This window comes from Trematomus bernacchii, unplaced genomic scaffold, assembly GCF_902827165.1.
Source record: "Trematomus bernacchii unplaced genomic scaffold, fTreBer1.1, whole genome shotgun sequence".
NCBI lineage: Eukaryota > Metazoa > Chordata > Actinopteri > Perciformes > Nototheniidae > Trematomus > Trematomus bernacchii.
In genome coordinates, this window is record NW_022987869.1 from 2110643 (window position 1) to 2130690 (window position 20048).

The 20048-nt window shown below is 40.8% G+C and overlaps 1 protein-coding gene across 1 annotated transcript in view; it reads left to right on the forward strand.

The window, feature by feature from the left end:
• Positions 1 to 13915, forward strand: part of LOC117469215 (multidrug resistance-associated protein 1-like) — an 89592-nt gene extending 75677 nt beyond the window's left edge. Inside the window, exons 27-30 of the mRNA XM_034113596.1 lie at positions 11361 to 11519; positions 12451 to 12617; positions 13270 to 13464; positions 13807 to 13915. Coding sequence (XP_033969487.1) covers positions 11361 to 11519; positions 12451 to 12617; positions 13270 to 13464; positions 13807 to 13915 — 630 coding nt within the window. The remainder of the gene's footprint in view (positions 1 to 11360; positions 11520 to 12450; positions 12618 to 13269; positions 13465 to 13806) is intronic.
• Positions 13916 to 20048: the final 6133 nt, after the last annotated feature.

Sequence of the window (20048 nt, forward strand, 5' to 3'; positions counted from 1 at the left end):
TGACAGCGACCCTCTACCTGGTAGTAGGTTTTACAAGGGAACACAGCTGTGGTTCTAATATTCAATGTACCACTCCACAGTCCACTTAGCGCAGTTAGCTGTCTATGGTAGAATGAATGGAAGAGAGCGTATCTCTCTAACAAAGTGTTTTATACCATATTGTAGTCTTCATTCATTGGCTGGCGTCGACGGGGCGGGTCTTCTTCTGTAGTCCTCCGATGATGTAGCATGGGGCATTCCTTACGATATTTATCATACAATTCTTCTAATGTTTATTGGTCATAAACACATAATAATAGTCGTAATGCAGCGTCAATAAGTGAGAGTTGGAGACGGTGTGTTTAGTATGTAATTCCACGCGACATTCTCCTTATATTCACATACGCAATATACCAGAGGTGGGACCAAGTCATTGTTTTGCAAGTCCGAGTCAAGTCTCAAGTCTTTGCGCTCAAGTCCGAGCCAAGTCTCAAGTCAGGTTGGGCAAGTTCAAGTCAAGTCCCAAGTCCTAAACTTTGAAAACCGAGTCTTAAAGGGGACCTATCATGCAAAATGCACTTTTGTACGTCTTTTCTACATGAATATGTGTCCCCGGTGTTCCAGGGAACTCACCAAGTGTCAGAAAACACAACCCTCTCTATTTCCCTCCATACCCAAATCTCTAAAAAAGGGGCTGCAACGGATCTGATAAAAACTGATCCAGATTTGAACACTGTCCTGACGTCAGGACAGTGGCGCTACGGCTATTGGGCCAACTCCACCAATCAGGAGGAGACAGCCACGGCCATTGCCGTTCGAAAGCGCTGGAGACGCTGTAGTACATATGCCAGGCCAGTAGATGGTGCTGTTCTCACTGAATCTGCCCTTGCTAAAACAGAGCTAGAAATGGTCAAATTGAGTAAAATGAGGCATGGCTAAAATGCATGATCTGTTTGGTATTTTGAAAAAAAAAAAGTATAAATATGCCTTATATAGGTATGGTCCTACACTATATTATTCAAATATAGCATGATAGGTCCACTTTAAACAAGTGATTATGTGCTTTTCAACATAACAGTTGCATAAACATAAAATGAAGTAACAGTTTCATTCAGCCACACAATTTGTGTGCTTTTTTTTATTATGAAAAATGATGTGAAGTGTGTGTTAGTTATTGTCAGACAGAGTGAGTGAGTGAAAAACACAAGTTATAGATGCATCAATCTCAGGGTCCAAGAGACCAAATTTGCCCAAATTAAGCGACAGGCTGAGAAACATAACAGTTGCATAAACATAACATGAAGTAACAGTTTCATTCACCCACACTTTTTCTATTATCTCGGGGCCCTATAATGCATTGCATTTGCAAAAGACCAAATTGGTCAATAGTCGGTCACTCATTTGTGCACGATGGGGTCACAGGATGATGCCACCATGGCTAAAAACTCGCTCCACCGGAGCTCTGGAGGCAGGCACTGCCAAAACTCTGATGGCCACTTTGAACAGCGAAGGAAGAACCTTCATGTTCATTGCCCAGAACAAAAGGACATTCTGTCCGTCAGCGATGTGGAGATAGTGACTTAGCTGCAGTGCTGGAGTGGTCCCAACATCCTTCTTCTTCCTCTTATGGTAGGCAGCAAATAGCCCTTCACCTTGTCCAAGGCTCTCTTGCTCTTCCTCATCAACACAAGGCGTAGGTTGCTCTGTCTCCACAGCCTCTCGCAGGATCACTTCTGGCAAAACATGTAAACACAAAACAAAAAAGACACAAAAGAGCCCTTATTTTATGTTGTATTGGTGATGCAGTTCAACTGAACACATATTATTGTTGCAATCAATTAAAAGGAAATTATGAGTAAAATAGTAATAATAAAGTCAATTAAGTTTACCTTTCACATGTTGTAGAACCTCAGCTTTGACCTCAAGACTGACCAGCACATGGTGGTCTATCCACATCAGAGAAAAGGCTGGATCCAAAGCAGCTGCTTTGAGGTACACAGGATCTGAAAAGGGGGCCGTTGTTCCATCCTGTGTTAATGTGGCCATTTTCACATTGATGAAAATCCCCCCAAACCTTTTCTTCAGGGACACCTGGAGACTTCTAACCAGGCTGCTGAGGAAACGGACTTGTGGCTTCAGCTTCTCGAGGTGGTGATTTAGGGACAGGACAGATGGAACAACAGAACTGATTGTCACTATCTTTTCCCCTTGTGTCAAATCTGTTGCTTCTCCAAATGGATTCATGATGTCCACCAACTGCTTCAAAACATTCCACTCCCGTGCTGTGAACAACAACTCCTGTGCCCAGCCTTTTCTAGTACACGGCAAAGCTTCGGATGTTCACAACGGAGTACTGCCTTCACTTGCCTGAGTGTCGAGTTCCATCTTGTGGTGACAGCAGCAGGGATGCCTCTTTGTTCCCCAAATTCAGCATCAAACACATCTTTAAAAGTTGTGCTTGTATGCAGCAGTGAGCTGAGCTTAGACAACTTTGCAAGAGAAGAGGTTGTTCCTTTTGTTTCCTTCAATCCGTCTCCCACCACCAGCTGCAGTGTGTGTGCAAAACACTGCAAGCGCTGTTTTTTTGCCATGGCAGCATCTACTGTTTCCTGATCTTCAAGGGAAAGGTCATGCCATAGCTCTGGGTCATCAAGATCATCCTCTTCATCAACATCTTCATCTTCTTGCTCCGTTGGGAAGCACACAGTGAACGCTTTACGCATGTTGGCGGCATTGTCACTAATAATGTAGTCTATCTTGTTTTTAATGCTGTACTCATCACATACAGCCTCAAATTGCTCACAGATTCTTTCAGCTGTGTGTGTGTGTGTGTGTGTGTGTGTGCGTGTGCCTTTGAAGCGGTCGCAGGCCAGGAGATTGGATTTCAGCTCTATCCTCTCTTCATCCTTCTCTAAATAGTGTGCAGTAACACCAAGGAATCCCCTCATCTTTCTGTCAGACCAAATGTCCACAGTGACTGAGACATGATTTATATTGCTCATCCGGGTTTTTCATTTTAAACGTCTTTCCACAGCAAGGTTCTCTACTTTCACAGTCAGTGTCCTGCGACAAACTGGCCTGTACTTTCTGTCAACTACTGTCAGTAAGTGGCGAAAACTCTTATTTTCAATAATTGACAGGGGCAAGCTGCAATAGACAACTAAGTCGGACAGTATTGCATTGGTGATAGCTTTCTGCTGTGGATGATTCATGCTGTACTGTCCATCTTGGTTGCCAAAAAACTGTGAGACTGAAGGCTGTTGTGAATCATTTGTAATGCTTTTGTTCCTCTGGTATTCTTCATATCTGTAAAAAGGTAAACATATGAAGAAAACAACAATTAGTAAATGCATTGTTGTTCTTTCTCGAATTGCAGATCAAACTGCTCTTTATTAGTCACATTTGTTGATTGATTGAATAATCAATTTTATCTCTGCTGGTAAAGTAACGTGTTTTTATTTTATTTTAAGAGGGATCAGTAAGGTTAGGCTACTGTGACTGTCAGCAGGAATTTATTAATAAGATCCCTGATGTTAAGTTAATGCAACGTTAATCTTAAGAATGTTTATTTCCACTGTGTACAGTATGTTATAAGGGACCCCACAATCTATTTTTATTTGTATTTAATATTGTACCTAATCATTTTCTAATGTCATTCACATCTCCATATTGTGTGCTTCGAAGCAGTATTAATATTGTTGTTGTTGCTAGTTTTCGCCACAATGTGGCGCCTATGAGTAGACAAGAGAAGAAGAAGTAGAAGAAGAACGTGGCTTCTTCGGTGGATTAAAATAAGTAAGGAGTTTATGGCAGTTTATGGTATTAAATAGTATGACGCAGCAAAGAATAAGTGTATGTTCAAAGTTTACTCGTTGTGGGGTTAAAGTGCTGACGAGTGAAGAAAGAGAACCGAATTTCTGAGTGCAACACTACTGCTATCCATCAGTGAAAATATAGAGGGAACTAGATACCTTTCTGGTCGTCTTTTGTAAATATAAAGGCTATATTTATAGACACAATGATGACTACCTGCTAGACCGTTCCCAGTGCACATAATCAAATCACAACAACTGGATCGCATACGCGGGATATTCATTACTTGTCTCTGGAGAACGGCAACATAACGTTATCCTAGCGGCTTGGACCCTGTAATGCTAACATATTACATTGTGTATTCAATGCAACCGTATATTTTTAACCATAGACTGTTCATAGAACCCGCATCTATTTAGCTGGATAGACAACAGATATTTAGCTTTTAAGCTAACGTTTGCATGAGATGAACAAACAGCTAATAGTAGACTTGACTTACCGTTCTTTATGCAGTTTCAGATGGCGAACAAAGTTCGAGGTTGTTGCGTCTCCATCTGTGATGTGTGCGGCACAGGTTAAGCATTGTGCCGTTCGCTTTTTGTTTAATACTGCGTAGTTTTTGTAGCCGAATGCGACTACCTTAGGTATCATTTTTTCGATAGTGCTGGGTCACAAGTGTTTTGTAATTTTGTCAAGTCGAGTCCAAAGTCATCAAATTGGTGACTCGATTCTGACTCGAGTCCAAGTCATGTGACTCGAGTCCACACCTCTGCAATATACTATTAGCTACATGCTACTGGCTAAAAACAACAATATTTCTGAAACCGGTAGTCCAATGTGTCGCCCACATCCGGTCCATGGAAAACACTACGACAGTGAATTAAGTCCCTTAAAGTTCAGGCACAATATTATTTCTCTGGCTTAACTAACCCTAACAAACGAGATCTCGCTAAGCGGTCCTACGACGCTCGGTAAATCAACCCAGAGTTTCTCTGTCCGGCTATGAGCGCATTCACGTGAAAGGGGCGGGGTTAGCAACATGGAAAAGCGCACTGAGAGCGCAGCGTCATAATTCATGAATGAATCATGTTAGACACATGTTATGATATTAGGGTCATGCAGAGGCAGATCGCTATCCCTTAAAGGGGTTAGTCATCCCCTGTTTCCTCGACTACGGTCTGGGAGCCGACAGGAAAGTTCAACACAAATATGAAGAAGTTAAACTTTAAACATCCATGACTTAACCACATAATCCAGGATAAAAGCCACACAGTTGCACATGCAATGTGGATAAAGAAAAAACAAACAACTACTGAGTGTTTGAATGCATACATTAACAGGTTTATGGTATCACTGCCCCATCTAAGACACGAGTGGATCTGACTTTAATTTAATTTCAAACCTTTATTTATCCAGATTGTCCCTTGAGATCATAGATCTCTTTTTCAAGGGAGACCTGCAAATTACATTTGACTCGAGTGTTTCGTCAACTTAATTTGTTGTTTTAAATAATACTTCTGCCCACAGAATGTTACAATGTAAGTGCTGCACGGCCAGATACAGCTCGAGGAGCTGACACAGATAAGGAAATGATATATTATGATGAGATTAATGATCTGATATGAATGATAAGTGCAACATACGTTGGCGTCTGCACTCACTGTGTCACGGACTGTACACAGTGCTCTGAGTTACTTTGTTCCGGTTACTTGTGTTGTGGCAGATATTTAAGTAAGCTTGCTTAACACAAATGTTATAATAGTCAGATTGCTCTGAAGATGGGCAGTGATATTCTATACATTTTCATATTCACACAGTCTGTGATTTTTGTCGGCCATCTTTCCTGCATTCAGCAATTTAAACTGTATTTCCTTTATCCTGTAATATGACTTGATAGCTTTAAACTCCGCACACTGAGCTCTGATTAGTCAGCAGACGGTGCTTTCACTGAGTTGATCTTTTATCTGGAACATAACCTGCTCTGGAGCAGGCTACGTTTTCAGCATAAGTTACCATGGAGATCTACCCCGGTAAGAAGTGAACCAGCGTCGTAGGACCGGAAACCCAGAGTTAACCCTGAAGTTACCTCGCTAACCGCAAATCCTGCTTCGTAGTACAGGGTACTGGTCTTGTTTTCTGTGTAGGGGGAACAACAACACTTGTGATCTATTTTCTTTTCAACATTTAAGCCATATATTCTGCTGTGTTTTCTCCAATGTTTTATTATCTTCTTACAAATGGTTTTGGCTCTGGCAGATAATACGTATATTTCGGTTCAGGTGTGTTGCCTCTTTTTTGGTCTAAACTGTCCCTGAGGATTATATAATAATAATAATAATAATAATAATAATAATTATTATTATTTATTCTTTTAGTTTGTAAAGCCAAATGCTTCTAACACCTTTTGAATACAATTCAACATCTCCCTCCTGTTGAGACATATATGGCTCAATATAGCTGAATATCGAAATAGGCTGATGGACTTTCCCATAGGCTTTTTGTCTTCTGTGTGCATAGATTTTTTTATTATTTGTATTATTTTCATTAAGATTTCTCTCCCTCAGGTTGATTTGCTTGCATGTCTCTCAGTATTTCTTGATCAATGTGTTTTATTGATCGGTTTTACATGCACCTGGATCACATAAGAAAATAATCTCTTCTCCTTGTACTTCCTAAATTACAAATGGTTTTTCTCATTGTGATAGCATCATTTCTACTGTGTTTAGTGCGTCTGTGTCGTCAGAGTCGGTGTCTGAAATGGTAATTTCATGTACTCCCTCCGTGTGTGGTGTGTGTGTGTACATGACCTGATTGAGTAGCAGCTTCTAGTTGCTTGACCGTCCTCCTCCCCGCTCCTCTGTGTCTCTCTTCAGCCTGCAGTCACTTGTTTTAATTGTCCTTTTTTGCCACATGTAAAGCCTGCTCCCTCCAGTTAGCCTCCTCTCCCTTTTTTCCACCTCCTCCTCTTTCCCATCCTCCACGGCTCCGCTCGCGTCAGTCTCCTCAGAAAAGAACAGTTGAGCAGAAAATGTGTTCGAAGTGGGGTGATCAGAACATTTCTATTATGTATAACCCTGCTTTCTTCTTATCTCTAATCTTCTTGTCGTGTATAGTTTTTCTGCATGCACAGCATAGGCTTTGGTATGACAAATTCTAGCTGTCTGCCATCTTACTTGATGCTTCTGGACAAACACTGAAGTTGGGACATGTAGGCCGTTAAAAAAGGCATTTTTGCTGTTGAGAATATGGTCTTCAAAGGACACTGTTCGGGGAACTAGTTGTACCATATGCTCTGATATTGGAAGAGTACATTCAGTATTTTCCCAACAGATGGCAGCACAGACAACGGGAAAACGCCATTGACTGGACATGGCATAGTGCTGAAGTGGCCACATGACCACACAAATTCACTATGTTCATTAAGTCTGAAAATGTAAAAACATTGAATACAACTGATTTGCGTACTCACACATAATGACAATCACAAATACTTTCCTCCTGAAAGGCAGGTTCATATTATTATGTCAAGGTTTTAAAGGTCCCATGTCATGCTTTTCTGGTTATTACCCGTCCCCTTGTATGTTATGAAGGTTTACCTGTAAAGTAAAACTCTAACAAAGAAAATACCTGTCTATGCTGCCCCAGAACGCCTCGTTGGAGATTTCTCTTTTTCTTCCTGGGTTTGTTTGTTTGTTTGTAGCCTTTATTTATCCAGGTTAAAAAATCCCATTGAGATCAACGATCTCTTTTACAAGGGAGACCTGCGGCACATTTAGTTACACATATATAAACAAACAGAAAACAAAAGGACATCACAACATAATTACAGGGGTATACATTAGCAACCTATTTACATTTACAGGTATCCAATAACATTTCATCCAGCCGTGCTTTAAAACGATGCAAGGGAATCAAAATGCTCAGTTTCAATATTTTTTGCATGGTGTTCCAAGCCAGAGGAGCAGCGCACATAAAAGCTTTAGCACCTAAAACAGTCCTAGCACTTGGCACATGTAATAAAAACACATCCTGTGATCTCAGGCAATAGCTACTTGCCACTGTCCGTGAGATCAAAGAGCAGATATAAGAAGGTAGTTTACCCAGCATGGCTTTGTAGATGAACATGTACCAATGACTGAGCCTCCGACCAGTAAGTGAAGGCAGACCTGCCTTGGCATACAGGGTACAGTGATGACTAAGTACTTTACAGTTAGTAACAAATCTCAGAGCACTGTGATAGGCGGCATCTAACCTTTCCAGGCAATGGGCAGGTGCATTCATATACAACAAATCACCATAGTCTAGCACAGGTAAAAAGGTCACAGTGACTAGCCTTTTCCTGGCTTCAAAAGAGAAACAGGACTTGTTTCTGAAAAAGAAACCTAATCTAACCCTCAGCTCACTGGGTACAGTGACGTGCCCATACCCAAATGGACCAATCCGTGGAGCCGTTACGTTACGTCCGCGGAGCCGTTACGTTAAGTCCGTGGATTGGTCCAAATTGACAATGTGACATCCTCACACACACACACTCAATCTTTTCTCAGCTGCAGCTCCGCCGATTTCTCCTCCCTGAGACGGCGGGACGCGGCAGGGCTGTGAGTCGGTGTGTGAGCACACACAAACTCCCAGCCAGGCTGCGGGTGTGTGTGTGTGTTCGGGCTGAGTTTCGCTGTGTCTCGCTGTCTCGCAGACGGCCACTGGGCTCATAGGGAGGGGGGGGCAGGAGCTCCAACAAGCCGTGTAGGACAGAGAGTGAATACACATACTATACAGAGATGCTGTATGAGAAACCAATGTGAGTTTGGAAAATTGCACAATATAAATCTATTTTAGTATACCTCAACAATGGAATTATGATCAGTAGAAATGGCCATGACATGGGACCTTTAACTTAACACCCATCACGACCTATCAGTTCCTGGAGTGTAACAAATATTAAAATGCACGTTTCCCTAATAATCGTTTTTTAAAATATGTTTGGGTTCCTGGGCCATACATTTTGAGGTTGACGTACAGCCTCAAAAGCTTCTTCCAGCTCTATCAAAAACCATTGGGACCATTGTGAATTGTGACAAACATTTTCAAAATACACACACTTCATAGAACCTTTAATTGCAACCAGTGGCGGCGCCAGGGTATGGCTGGGGTAGGCTACAGCCATACCAAGAAATGTCTTAGCCCCACCTTAGCCCCACCATGAAAAATGATGTTAAAGTATGCAAATTAAATTAAATAATAAGCAAAATGCTAAATGTTGAGAACACGGCTTGCGAAAATATACGGGTCGTGTCCACAACACACAAACTGATCCTGCTGTAACAACAAGTGCACGTTACTAATGCAATATGGATTAGACCATTCGGGCTTATGCTAGAAGAGGGGTGCAAGGAATAGTCTAAGTAGTGGGGGAGTTTTATACACTAAAGGTGTGGAAATTCTCTGGCGTTATAATATCAGCGCGGCCGCGGTCAGATCAAAATGCTTCCGAATGCAATTTGAATAGACCTACAGCCAATCAGAGCAACGCAACGTTGGGTCTGCGTCTTGCATTACTGATGAGATCAGTCGGAACCGCCATTCAGTATCCCCATTGGATCTTCAACGTGTACTATCATACGTCACGTTCACAGTGATCCCTTTTTATTTAGGCTACTACAAGACAAATGTGCCGTTTTATTTCATACAGTTCGATTTTGATTGAGACAGGGAAATAATCTAAACCTCAAGTGTGGTGTTTCACTGTCAAGGGGGGAAATATAGCGTGTATGTACAGTGTTTCCCCTAGGATGGAGTCATAGCAGCGGTGCTAAGGCACGTGGGCCCAGCATAATGTGAGCGCGGAGTGCGTGGAATATTTTAGTGTGTGCGCGTGCGAAGTGCGCCCCGCCAATTTGTTTCTATGTGTCTGCCAGCACAAGAAAGGCTCTTGAGGCCTAGTACCAGGGCCGGTTCTAGCCAATTTGCTGCCCTAGGCGAGAATTTAGGCGAGATTTTATAAAGAATAAATGATTTTTTTGAACATTTTAAAATAAAATGTTTCAATCTGGTCCACTTTGAGCACACAATTACTAGAGACCTGATCTATGGGGTACAACTCTAAACACCCATCTGAAAAAGATCGGTTTACATTTTAATAATCAAATAAGTATGTGAACATAACCAATAACCTACCATAGCCAATAACAAATAAATGTAACTTATTTTATTTTTGTTGTTCATTTATATCTTATTTTACCTAGTTAACATTTATTTATTTATGCATATTTTTGTATCTCTCCAACTTTAAACGATATTTTTGGTTTACTGTCCTATAGTATACATTGGAATGATTTTAAACCTGTTTTTATTTATCCTAATAATTATAAAGGAGTGCCTTGGAAATATGTGTTTACATAATTTGTAAACACATATTTGTTTGAGACCCACTGAGATGACTTAGACTAAAGTGAACTATCTAAACACTCAGAGAGTCCTTTACCTCACTGAGCCTCTCAGTCTGACAGGGGAGCTCTCCTCCACCCTGGTTGTAGAAACATCTACTTCTTATATTCGTTAGCACAGCTAGCACCAGATTCTAATAACAACAGCGCCGGTACCGGTGCGCCCTCTCTCTCTCTCCCTCGCTCGCTCTCTCGCTCCCACGCTCGCACTTTGGCTGTGAGCTGCGGGCGCCTGATAAGCCAACATCCCCCACTTTCATCACTTACAGCGCCCATCGTACAGGGCAAATGAAAAGTGTAACCGGGGTGAAAAGGGTGTTACATTTACTTAATTATGAATGTTGTTACATCAAGGCCAAAAATTAGGATGAGCGCCAACGGTCAAAAAAGTTTTTTCCCCTCCCAGATCTGCCAGCGCAGCGCCTCCCCAGATCTGGCGCCCTAGGCGACCACCTATGTCGCCTATGCCAAAAATCGGCCCTGCCAGTACATACAGTGGCAATGTCTCAAGATTTAGAATACACCTTTATTGAACATACAGTAACACAAATACTACAAATCCACATAACAAACAATCAAAAATGAAAAAGGGTCGCCACTTATTATTATGAATAAGAAAAGTACCTGGCTGGCGCCCCCTAGCAGCGGCACCGCTATTTGTATATAGGAGAAACACTGATGTAATTACATTGCAAATACTGACTTGAGCACCACCACTGTATGGGTTAGCCCTACCATAGATTACCCAACAAAAATACTCTGGCGTCGCTACTGATTGCAACACATTCCGCCACTTTTTATTATTAGGTGACTTTACCGGGTCTATTTCTTTTAGCCCCTAACCATCAGTCAAATGCAGTGGCGAGCCGTGACTTTTATAGGCCCTCTGACCCCCATGTGGGTGATTATGTACAGTTGTTTCGGAATATTAGCTATAGAGACCAAGCCCTTCTTGAACCAGGCTGTAGACATGTTCATTTTTACTTTGAAGGTGGGTATTTTAACATTGATGTCTATGGACAATGCTCTATTCTGCAGCCAGTCTCAAGTGGCCACCTCATCAACTGCAGTTTTTGCCGCTTGGATGTTTTATGAATTGAGTTATTAACTCATCAAATAATGCAGGTGGGGATAGTTGGACGGACCGGAGCTGGGAAGTCCTCTCTGGCTTTGGGAATCTTCCGGATTCTGGAAGCAGCAAAGGGACGAATCTTTATCGACGGGATCGACATCGCACACATCGGCCTTCATGACCTCCGCTCCAGAATCACCATAATTCCTCAGGTCTGTAGAAAAATAAACAAACTCTTTGATGGTGGATGGTCCGGTTTAGGATGACCAACTATTTTCTACCACAGTAAAAGGCTTTAACAGCCACTACAATGGAAATGTTTTTCATAATCAGAAAAAGGTTTATTGCCAAGAAGGTGAACACATACGAGGATATCCTCACTGTCCTTGTTGTTGGAGCTGGGGGGGATGTAAACATCTACTAGCAGGATGGCGTGGATTTCCCCTGGGAGATGCAAGGCCTGCACTTCACGAACATAAACTCCGCCAGCGGTGAACAGTGTTTGCAGAAAACCACAGCGTCCCTACACCAAGCATCACTGATGTAAACAATGACCCCCTCCACCGCGGGTCTTCCCCCGGGATGTTGTCATTTAGCCATGTTTCTGTGAAAACATACACACAGCCTTCTCTCACCTCACTCTGGGTAGACCGGAGGAGTCTTATGTTGTCCATTTTATTGTCCAGTGATCGTACATTAGCCATGAGCAAGCTCGTAAATAGTGGGCCTGTGTTGGCTAGCTGCTAGCCTACCCCGGATGCCTCCGCACTTACCTCTCTTCTGCTTCCTCTTACTCCACGGCAAGGTCAGGCAGAGTATTCCGGAGGCCGCTAATTTCCTCTGCAAACGTAGCGTCAAGTGTCTGGGTTGTTTCTTGTCCAGCAAGAACTTGCGACTGCACTGTCTACTCCTGACTGTGTTGTCAGTCCTGGGTACTTGAAGTGAACTCAACAGACATGACGAACATATAGACGAAACATTAAAAACACTCAAAAACACTAAAGAATCGGGAGAGCAAGGGGCCGCTGCGTCCGCACCCGCCACCATCTTGCTATCATGCATGTAGTTACTACAAAGGCAATATAAGAACGCTGACCAGTGCTATTTCATGTGTTATGGTAATCTCCATCCTCTCTTTCCTAGGACCCTGTGCTGTTTTCTGGTTCTCTGAGGATGAACCTAGATCCCTTTGACACATGTTCAGAAGAGGATATCTGGAACGCTCTGGAACTCGCTCACCTGAGCAGCTTTGTGTCTGCACTGCCACAAAAACTGAACCATCAGTGCTGTGAAGGAGGAGAGAACCTAAGGTTAGATCCATCTACAACACACCTGGACCACTAGCAGTGGAAGACAGATACATAAGGCTGCATTTGAAACAAATCAGTAGCTCGATTTTATTTTCTATCGTAAAAACCCACCAGTAGAAAGTCCTCATAGGTGACCGCTGTGCTGTGACTGAATACAGCTGTCTTCCCTCTGCTAAACAGTGACACCCATAGTGATAAACTATAACAGACTTTAAACTCCCTCTATACATTTTCCAAACCGCTTACATTTTGTATATGCTGTAAGTATGGAGCAACATGAAATATAATGCATTTTACATTGTGGGTTATACAAGATTATATTTGAATATATTAACATTTGTTTTGATTATATAACTCAATATGGAAACCACTAGCTATCATAAAAACACTTTTATGGACTGCAATATTTGTGAATAAGGAAAGTCAAAACCCTGTGGTTTTCCCCCAAATGTCCTGATTTGGTTAGAATGCAGCAATAGCAAAAAGGGAAAGAGATAAGTGTATTAGCATGGTATGTGGAATTTGTTGTTGTTGTCTATCTTATAGCCAAAATGCCAGTCACATATGAATATTTTTGCACTTAGGTGCGTGGAGACATGCTTTTCGTATCTTTTCATAGAGGCGTAGTGTAAAGTTTGAAGTTTTTCTGCAGTCTCGGTCAGAGGCAGCTGCTGTGTTTGGCCCGAGCGCTCCTGAGGAAGACAAGGATACTGGTTTTGGATGAAGCCACAGCAGCCGTGGACCTGAAAACAGACCAGCTTATTCAGTCCACCATCCGGACTCAGTTTGATGACTGTACAGTACTGACCATCGCTCATCGCCTCAACACTATCATGGACTACACAAGGTATCAGCAGCAATGCATTTTTATATATTTAATGTTACTTCAAATGGAAGTCGCAGGATATGCATGCAGAGTTTAGCTTTCGTCTGGTATTTGGTTTAATGCAGTGTACAAGAAAAGATTAAAGGCAGGCATCATTGGTTAGATTCTGTGTTATTCACAGCTAAGTCTGCTTGTAGAATATAAATTATTTTCAGTTCACCTGCACAAAGCAGCATAAAGGTGGAAATATGCAAGTTAGTTGATCTGCTGTGCTTTTTTCACATCAGGTAAGTTTATAATGTAAATCATATTTAAGGCAAAGTGTATCCTTGTCTGTGCTCACTTTTGTCTCTCTCTCCTCAGAGTCATTGTGATGGACCGAGGCTCCATTGCAGAGATGGACTCGCCCTCTCAGCTCCTCCGCCTGCAGGGAATATTCTATCAGATGTGTGTTGAGGCTGGTTTGGCCTGACATGTTGTTAACAACCAGAGACAGATCATGTGTGTTTCATAATCCTCCAGTTCAGTATATAATTAATCATCATTACAGAATAAAAACCTGGAAATCTATGTAAAAACATTTTAGGGCTTTATAACTGACCCTTTAAGTGTAAAATGTAAAGAGATGGTCATGTTCTATCATGATACATAGCTGCAATTCAGAATAACCTTTGGAAGTTTGCAGATGTCTGAGTCAAAACATGTTGGGAAGCTCACATTATTTCAAGACTTGAATGTATTTCTAGAAATGTTTCATATCAAAGCTTGGCTTAAAGGTCTGCTGGTTAATAGTTCCAGTTTTGTATTTCTAACCAGGATTTGTTTTGCTCTACACTTTTTGTTGTCTACAAAAAATAAAGTCAGTGAAATTAAACAATGATGCCACTGTATTATCAAGCTTTGAGCCTTGACTTTAGCAGTGGGTGTTATTTTAAAGGAGGATAACTAATGCTCAGTGCTGGATGTCAGAAATTGTATTTCAGCTGAAGAACATACATTCCAATAATATTATTTTATGTTTAGCTCCTCTGTTTAAAGTTCCAATATTTTGCAAAATGCACCTTGTTCATGACTGTTAATCATGTTTGCCTTTGTTGCTCCTCGCTATCACAGAACTGCTACAACAGCCTGAGCCAAGCTCTATGAAGGATTCTCATTAAGAAGACAAAGCCAACAACTTCTTTAGGTGGCGCTATGACTCTATAGATATTGTACAGGGCTGGACACTTGCCATGCTCGTCAAATTTGGAGCCAATTAGATGATGTTCATTTGAATTACACTACAGACAAAAAAACAACATGGGGTGATAACAGAAGAGTATTTCCCTGATTTGCAAAACTCCACATGAGCCAAAAAGAGGAGTCTGGCTTGACTGACCAGGACGCTTTTAGATTAAAAAAACTTGTGATGAAAGTAAGGAAACAAATGAGCAGCGGTGAATTCAAAATCCCTAATGTGTGTGTTAATTAACTTATTTGTTTTTATTTTTGCTTTTAATATCTCACTCACAATGGACACTTTTAGAGTGGGAAGTTTGAATGTAAATGGAGCCAGAGAGTTGAGAAAGAGAGCTTTAATGTATCAGACTGCAAAAATAAAACATGTTGATGTCCTTTTCTTACAAGAGACACACAGCGACGTTTTTAATGAGACGGACTGGAAAGGGGAGTGGGAGGGGGAAGTCATTTTAAGCCACAACACCTCTCTCAGTGGGGGGGTGGGCTTCCTCCTCTCCAAGTCTTTTAATCCTGTCTCACTGGAGGTCGAGCATTTTATCAAGGGGAGGTTGCTTTGAATAAAAGCACGGTTTGACCTTTTTACAGTTGTTTTTATAAATGTGTATGCTCCAACAAACGGTGCAGAGAGGAAGCTGTTTTTACTCAAAGTGAATGATGTTTTAAACGGTTGTGCCACGGAGGATTTATTATTCTTGGGTGGGGATTTTAATTCTACAGAAAATGCATCTTTAGATCGCAACCATGCAGAGCCGCATCCAGCATCCCAGCATGCTCTGAGGCAGCTGGTCCACTCCCACGGCCTGGTGGATGTATGGAGGAGGATGCACGCAGACAACAGGCAGTACACCTGGTCCCACATCCGAGAGAATAGAATTTAATCAGCTAGACTAGATCATATTTATTATTTTAAGCATAATTTTAATACTTTTAAAATGTGCAGTATATCACCTGCTGGTTTTACGGATCACTCTTTGCTTTTATGTAATGTTTTTATTACATGCCAAGAAGTGCATATTGGCATTTTAACTCGGTTTTAACATTTGATAAACATTTTAAAGAGGCCCTTATTTATTTGTGTTTTTTATTGTATTTTTATTTGTTTTTTTTGTGTTTTTAGACAGAGGAAGGGAGATTTTAGCAGTCTTAGGCAGTGGTATTGCCAGACCTAATGTCAATAATCTGCATTGTAAACATGACACAAGGTGGCGCCATATCCATGTCATTCATGTCAGTGAATGTACTTTGAATTTACCCTCTGTATGTGTTAAGTAAATAAAGTTGCCTTGCCTTGAATGAAATTCACGCAACTCTTAATATTAGATACTGTGTTTTTAAGTGGCGATGGAGATTATTTGTTGACCCTGCTTTATAGGATATTTTGCCTTTACAAATAGTGCGCTTTATCACTGCCTGGGTTTTGGTTGAAGTGCATCCAAATGCTGCTGTGGGGCAGGAGCAACAGCGTGCAGAGCGAAGTCTTTGCGACTATTGACAAACTTACTTTTGTGCATGCGTAACATACAATATAACATCTTAATCGCTGGATTCTATCAAAGTACTTCATGGGTCCAAAGAAAACCATCGCGGAGGAGGAGGTCTAGGACATTAAAAAGTCGCTTGACTTCCTGGCGGAGGACATTTCTGCTGTCAGGTTGCAGCAGAAAAACATTTTGGACCTTGTAAAAGAGGTTAAGGATCTGCGGATCCAGAATGCTGAGAAGGACAAGAGGATAACTTACCTGGAGAGCAGAGTGGAGGACCTTGAGCAATATACTAGGATGAACAATGTTATCGTTACCGGGCTCAACATAAAACCCCGGTCATACGCTCGGGCTGTGACCGTTGACAACAGGAGTGACCCCGGGGAGCTTGATGTCAGCTCCACTGAGCAACAGGTGGCTGCTTTCCTCCAGTCCAAGGGGATCGAACTGGGCTGTGAGAACATCGAGGCATGCCACCCCCTGCCAAGGACTAACGCTGGCAACAAACCGGCTATTCTCATCAGGTTTGTGAACAGGAAACTAAAGTTAACAGATATGGTTCTAAACTGTATTGAAGTAAACATGTATTATTTTGAACTGTATTTTAGTGAACATGTATTGTTTGAACTGTTTTAAGTAATCCTATATATATTCTCTTCTCACTTACACTCACTGACCAAGATATCCTGCTACACACACATACACCTCCTCCCACCAGCACACACACATATTCTTTTCAAGGTCCTTTCTGGGCATCAATATATCTGTGTACAATGTTTGGTTGTCTGGGAAAGAATAGTTTGTGTGAAATATTCCTTGGGAAAGTAAAGGAGTGAATACAGGTGCAGAGATAAAGATTGACTCTGTCCTTGTGTACTTCCGAAGATCTCAGGCTGTTCAGAAGAAACATACTTTTTCCCAGAACTCTGATTCGCTGTATTGGACCCGACCAGAAGTGAATCCAACCAGTAAAAACACCTGGGGGAGTGAGCAGCTCACACAGCTCCTCCCCACGGACTCTCTGATTCGCTTCGGAGTAAAATGGGACGGAAGAGTCAACACTTCTCCGCCCCAAAATATGTTTATGAATACTGTTGTTTATTCATGCAAAATGCTTCCTGTTTCTGACTGGCTGGTCCCGATACCTGTATTGCACGGCAGTAGAGCTGGAAGTCCAGAGTACTCTGGGCTTCCTGTTTCTGACTGGCTGGTCCCGATACCTGTATTGCACGGCAGTAGAACTGGAAGTCCAGAGTACTCTGTAAACTTGTATAAGTGTTTTTTACCAGTAAAATCAGATTATTGTTATAACCTTTATTCCGGTGTTTTGAACTCCTTCTTTTATTAAATCTAACCAGGCTCATCTAACGGACGGCGCGTAGCGGAGGTGGGCTTTAAGCCACCACCACGGTGTTTGCTACAACAAAACACAAAACGGCCTTACTCAAACAAGGAAGGAAGCTGAAAGGATCAGATGTCTACATCAACGAGCATCTGACCAAGTACAACGGCGACATAGCCAGAAAGGCTCGCTTCATGAAAAAACAGAAGACAATTCAGAACACCTGGACAACAAACTGCAAAATATTTATAAAGCTAAACGGAACACCTGAGGAGGCCAAAGTACTGGTCATCAGAAACATGGAGGATCTGGATAAATACCAATAATCTTCATGTTCTGGACCACACATAAGGTAACAAGCACTTACACACAATCATCACTCACACTGAATCACACGCAATCATCTTCAAAAGGGGAAAATATTAATATGTCTCAGATGATCAAGGAGCAAGACCAACTGTTGCTAAAAACATTTGAATACACTGACTATAAAACAAAAGATCTGGATTATGAAATAGACCCGGACAATAATTTCTTCTCTTCTATCATCAACAAATGCTGTTATTACACTGATCAACAGTACAACCAGAGCATATCATCAGAGGGCAAGCTATCTATTATTCACTCCAACAGCAGAAGCATGTATGCAAACTTTAATCTCATCAAGGAATATTTAAATCAGTTTCAACAAACATTTAGCATCATTGCCATATCTGAAACTTGGATCACGGAGGACAAAGGCATAGACTTTGAGCTGGAGGGCTATGAACTCAGATACATAAATAGACAAAACAAGGGTGGAGGAGGAGTAGCCTTGTATGTGGACAATACTTTAAAATGTAAAGTGATGAATTATATGTCAACAGTGATTGATAATGTATTGGAATGTATCACGATTGAAATCTGCAAAGAAAAAACGAAAAATGTAATCATCAGTTGTATGAGCACCCGGCTCTAGTATTGAGATTTTCAAGGACTGGATGGAGGAAATATTCTCAAAAGTGATTCATAAAACAGTTTTCATTTGTGGTGACTTCAATATTGACCTTCTAAATCCAAATAATCACAGCATGACAGAAGAATTTATCAACACAATGTACAGTATGGGTTTATATCCAAAAATTACTAGACCCAGCAGAATCACATCGCACTGTGCTACTCTCATAGACAATATATTCACAAATGACATAGAAAACAATACAGTAAGTGGACTCTTAATAAATGATATAAGTGACCACCTACCAGTATTTGCAGTTTATGACAGAAACTATAGTAATAACATGCCGGACAAAGCTATTCAATACAGACGAGTTAGATCAGAGGAAGCAATGAACGCTTTAAAAAATGCCTTACTGGCACAAAGATGGGATGATTTATACAAAGAAAACAATATTGACAGTGCATATGATCAATTCCTGAGAATTTTTTTATCATTATATAATACATACTGCCCAATTGTCAAATACAGTAGAAAAATGAAATATGCAGAATGTCCATGGATCACAAGGGGTTTACAAAATGCCTGTAAAAAGAAAAATTCATTGTATAGAGATTTCATGCGAAATAAAACAAAAGAGACAGAGATTAGATATAAAAAATATAAAAATAAATTAACAATTATAATAAGGACCTGCAAAAGTGAATACTATCGGAAAATACTAGACAAAAATAAAAACAACATTAAAGAAATATGGAGCATACTGAATAGTATTATAAAAAATGGGTCTAGAAAAAGGAGTTATCCTACATACTTCATTGACAAGGATAAGGAAGAGGAAAATATGGATGTTGTATCCAACAGTTTCAATGATTTCTTTGTAAATGTTGGACCTGAATTAGCAGACAAAATCCCTGATGGAGGAACATCAGATAAAAACCTGGAAAACTTAATAAAACGTAATCCTTTCTCAATGTTCCTCACAGCAGTGCATGAAAGGGAAGTAGTTGATATTGTAACGAAATGTAAAAACAAAAAATCTACCGATTGTGATGACATTGACATGACTGTATTAAAAAAGGTTATAGATGTTATTTCAAAACCATTCACACACATATGTAACTTATCATTCCAAACTGGTGCATTTCCTAACAAAATGAAAATAGCAAAAGTCATACCTTTGTTCAAAGCTGGGAACAAACATCACTTCACAAACTACAGATCTGTCTCACTTCTACCACAATTCTCAAAAATTCTTGAAAAGCTTTTCAATAACAGATTGGACAATTTCATAGAAAAACACAAACTTCTCACCGAAAGTCAATATGGATTCAGAGCCAATAGATCAACATCGATGGCTTTAATAGACTCAGTTGAAGAAATTACTAGCTCAATTGACCAAAAGAAACATGCCATTGGAATATTCATGTATCGACAGTACTCAAGTTTGTTTTGTTTGCTGATGACACTAATATCTTTTGTTCTGGGGACAATGTACAGCTACTATTGGAAGAGATCACAGCTGAAATATGCAAACTAAAGTCATGGCTAAACAGTAATAAGTTATCATTAAACTTGAATAAAACAACATTAATAGTTTTTTACT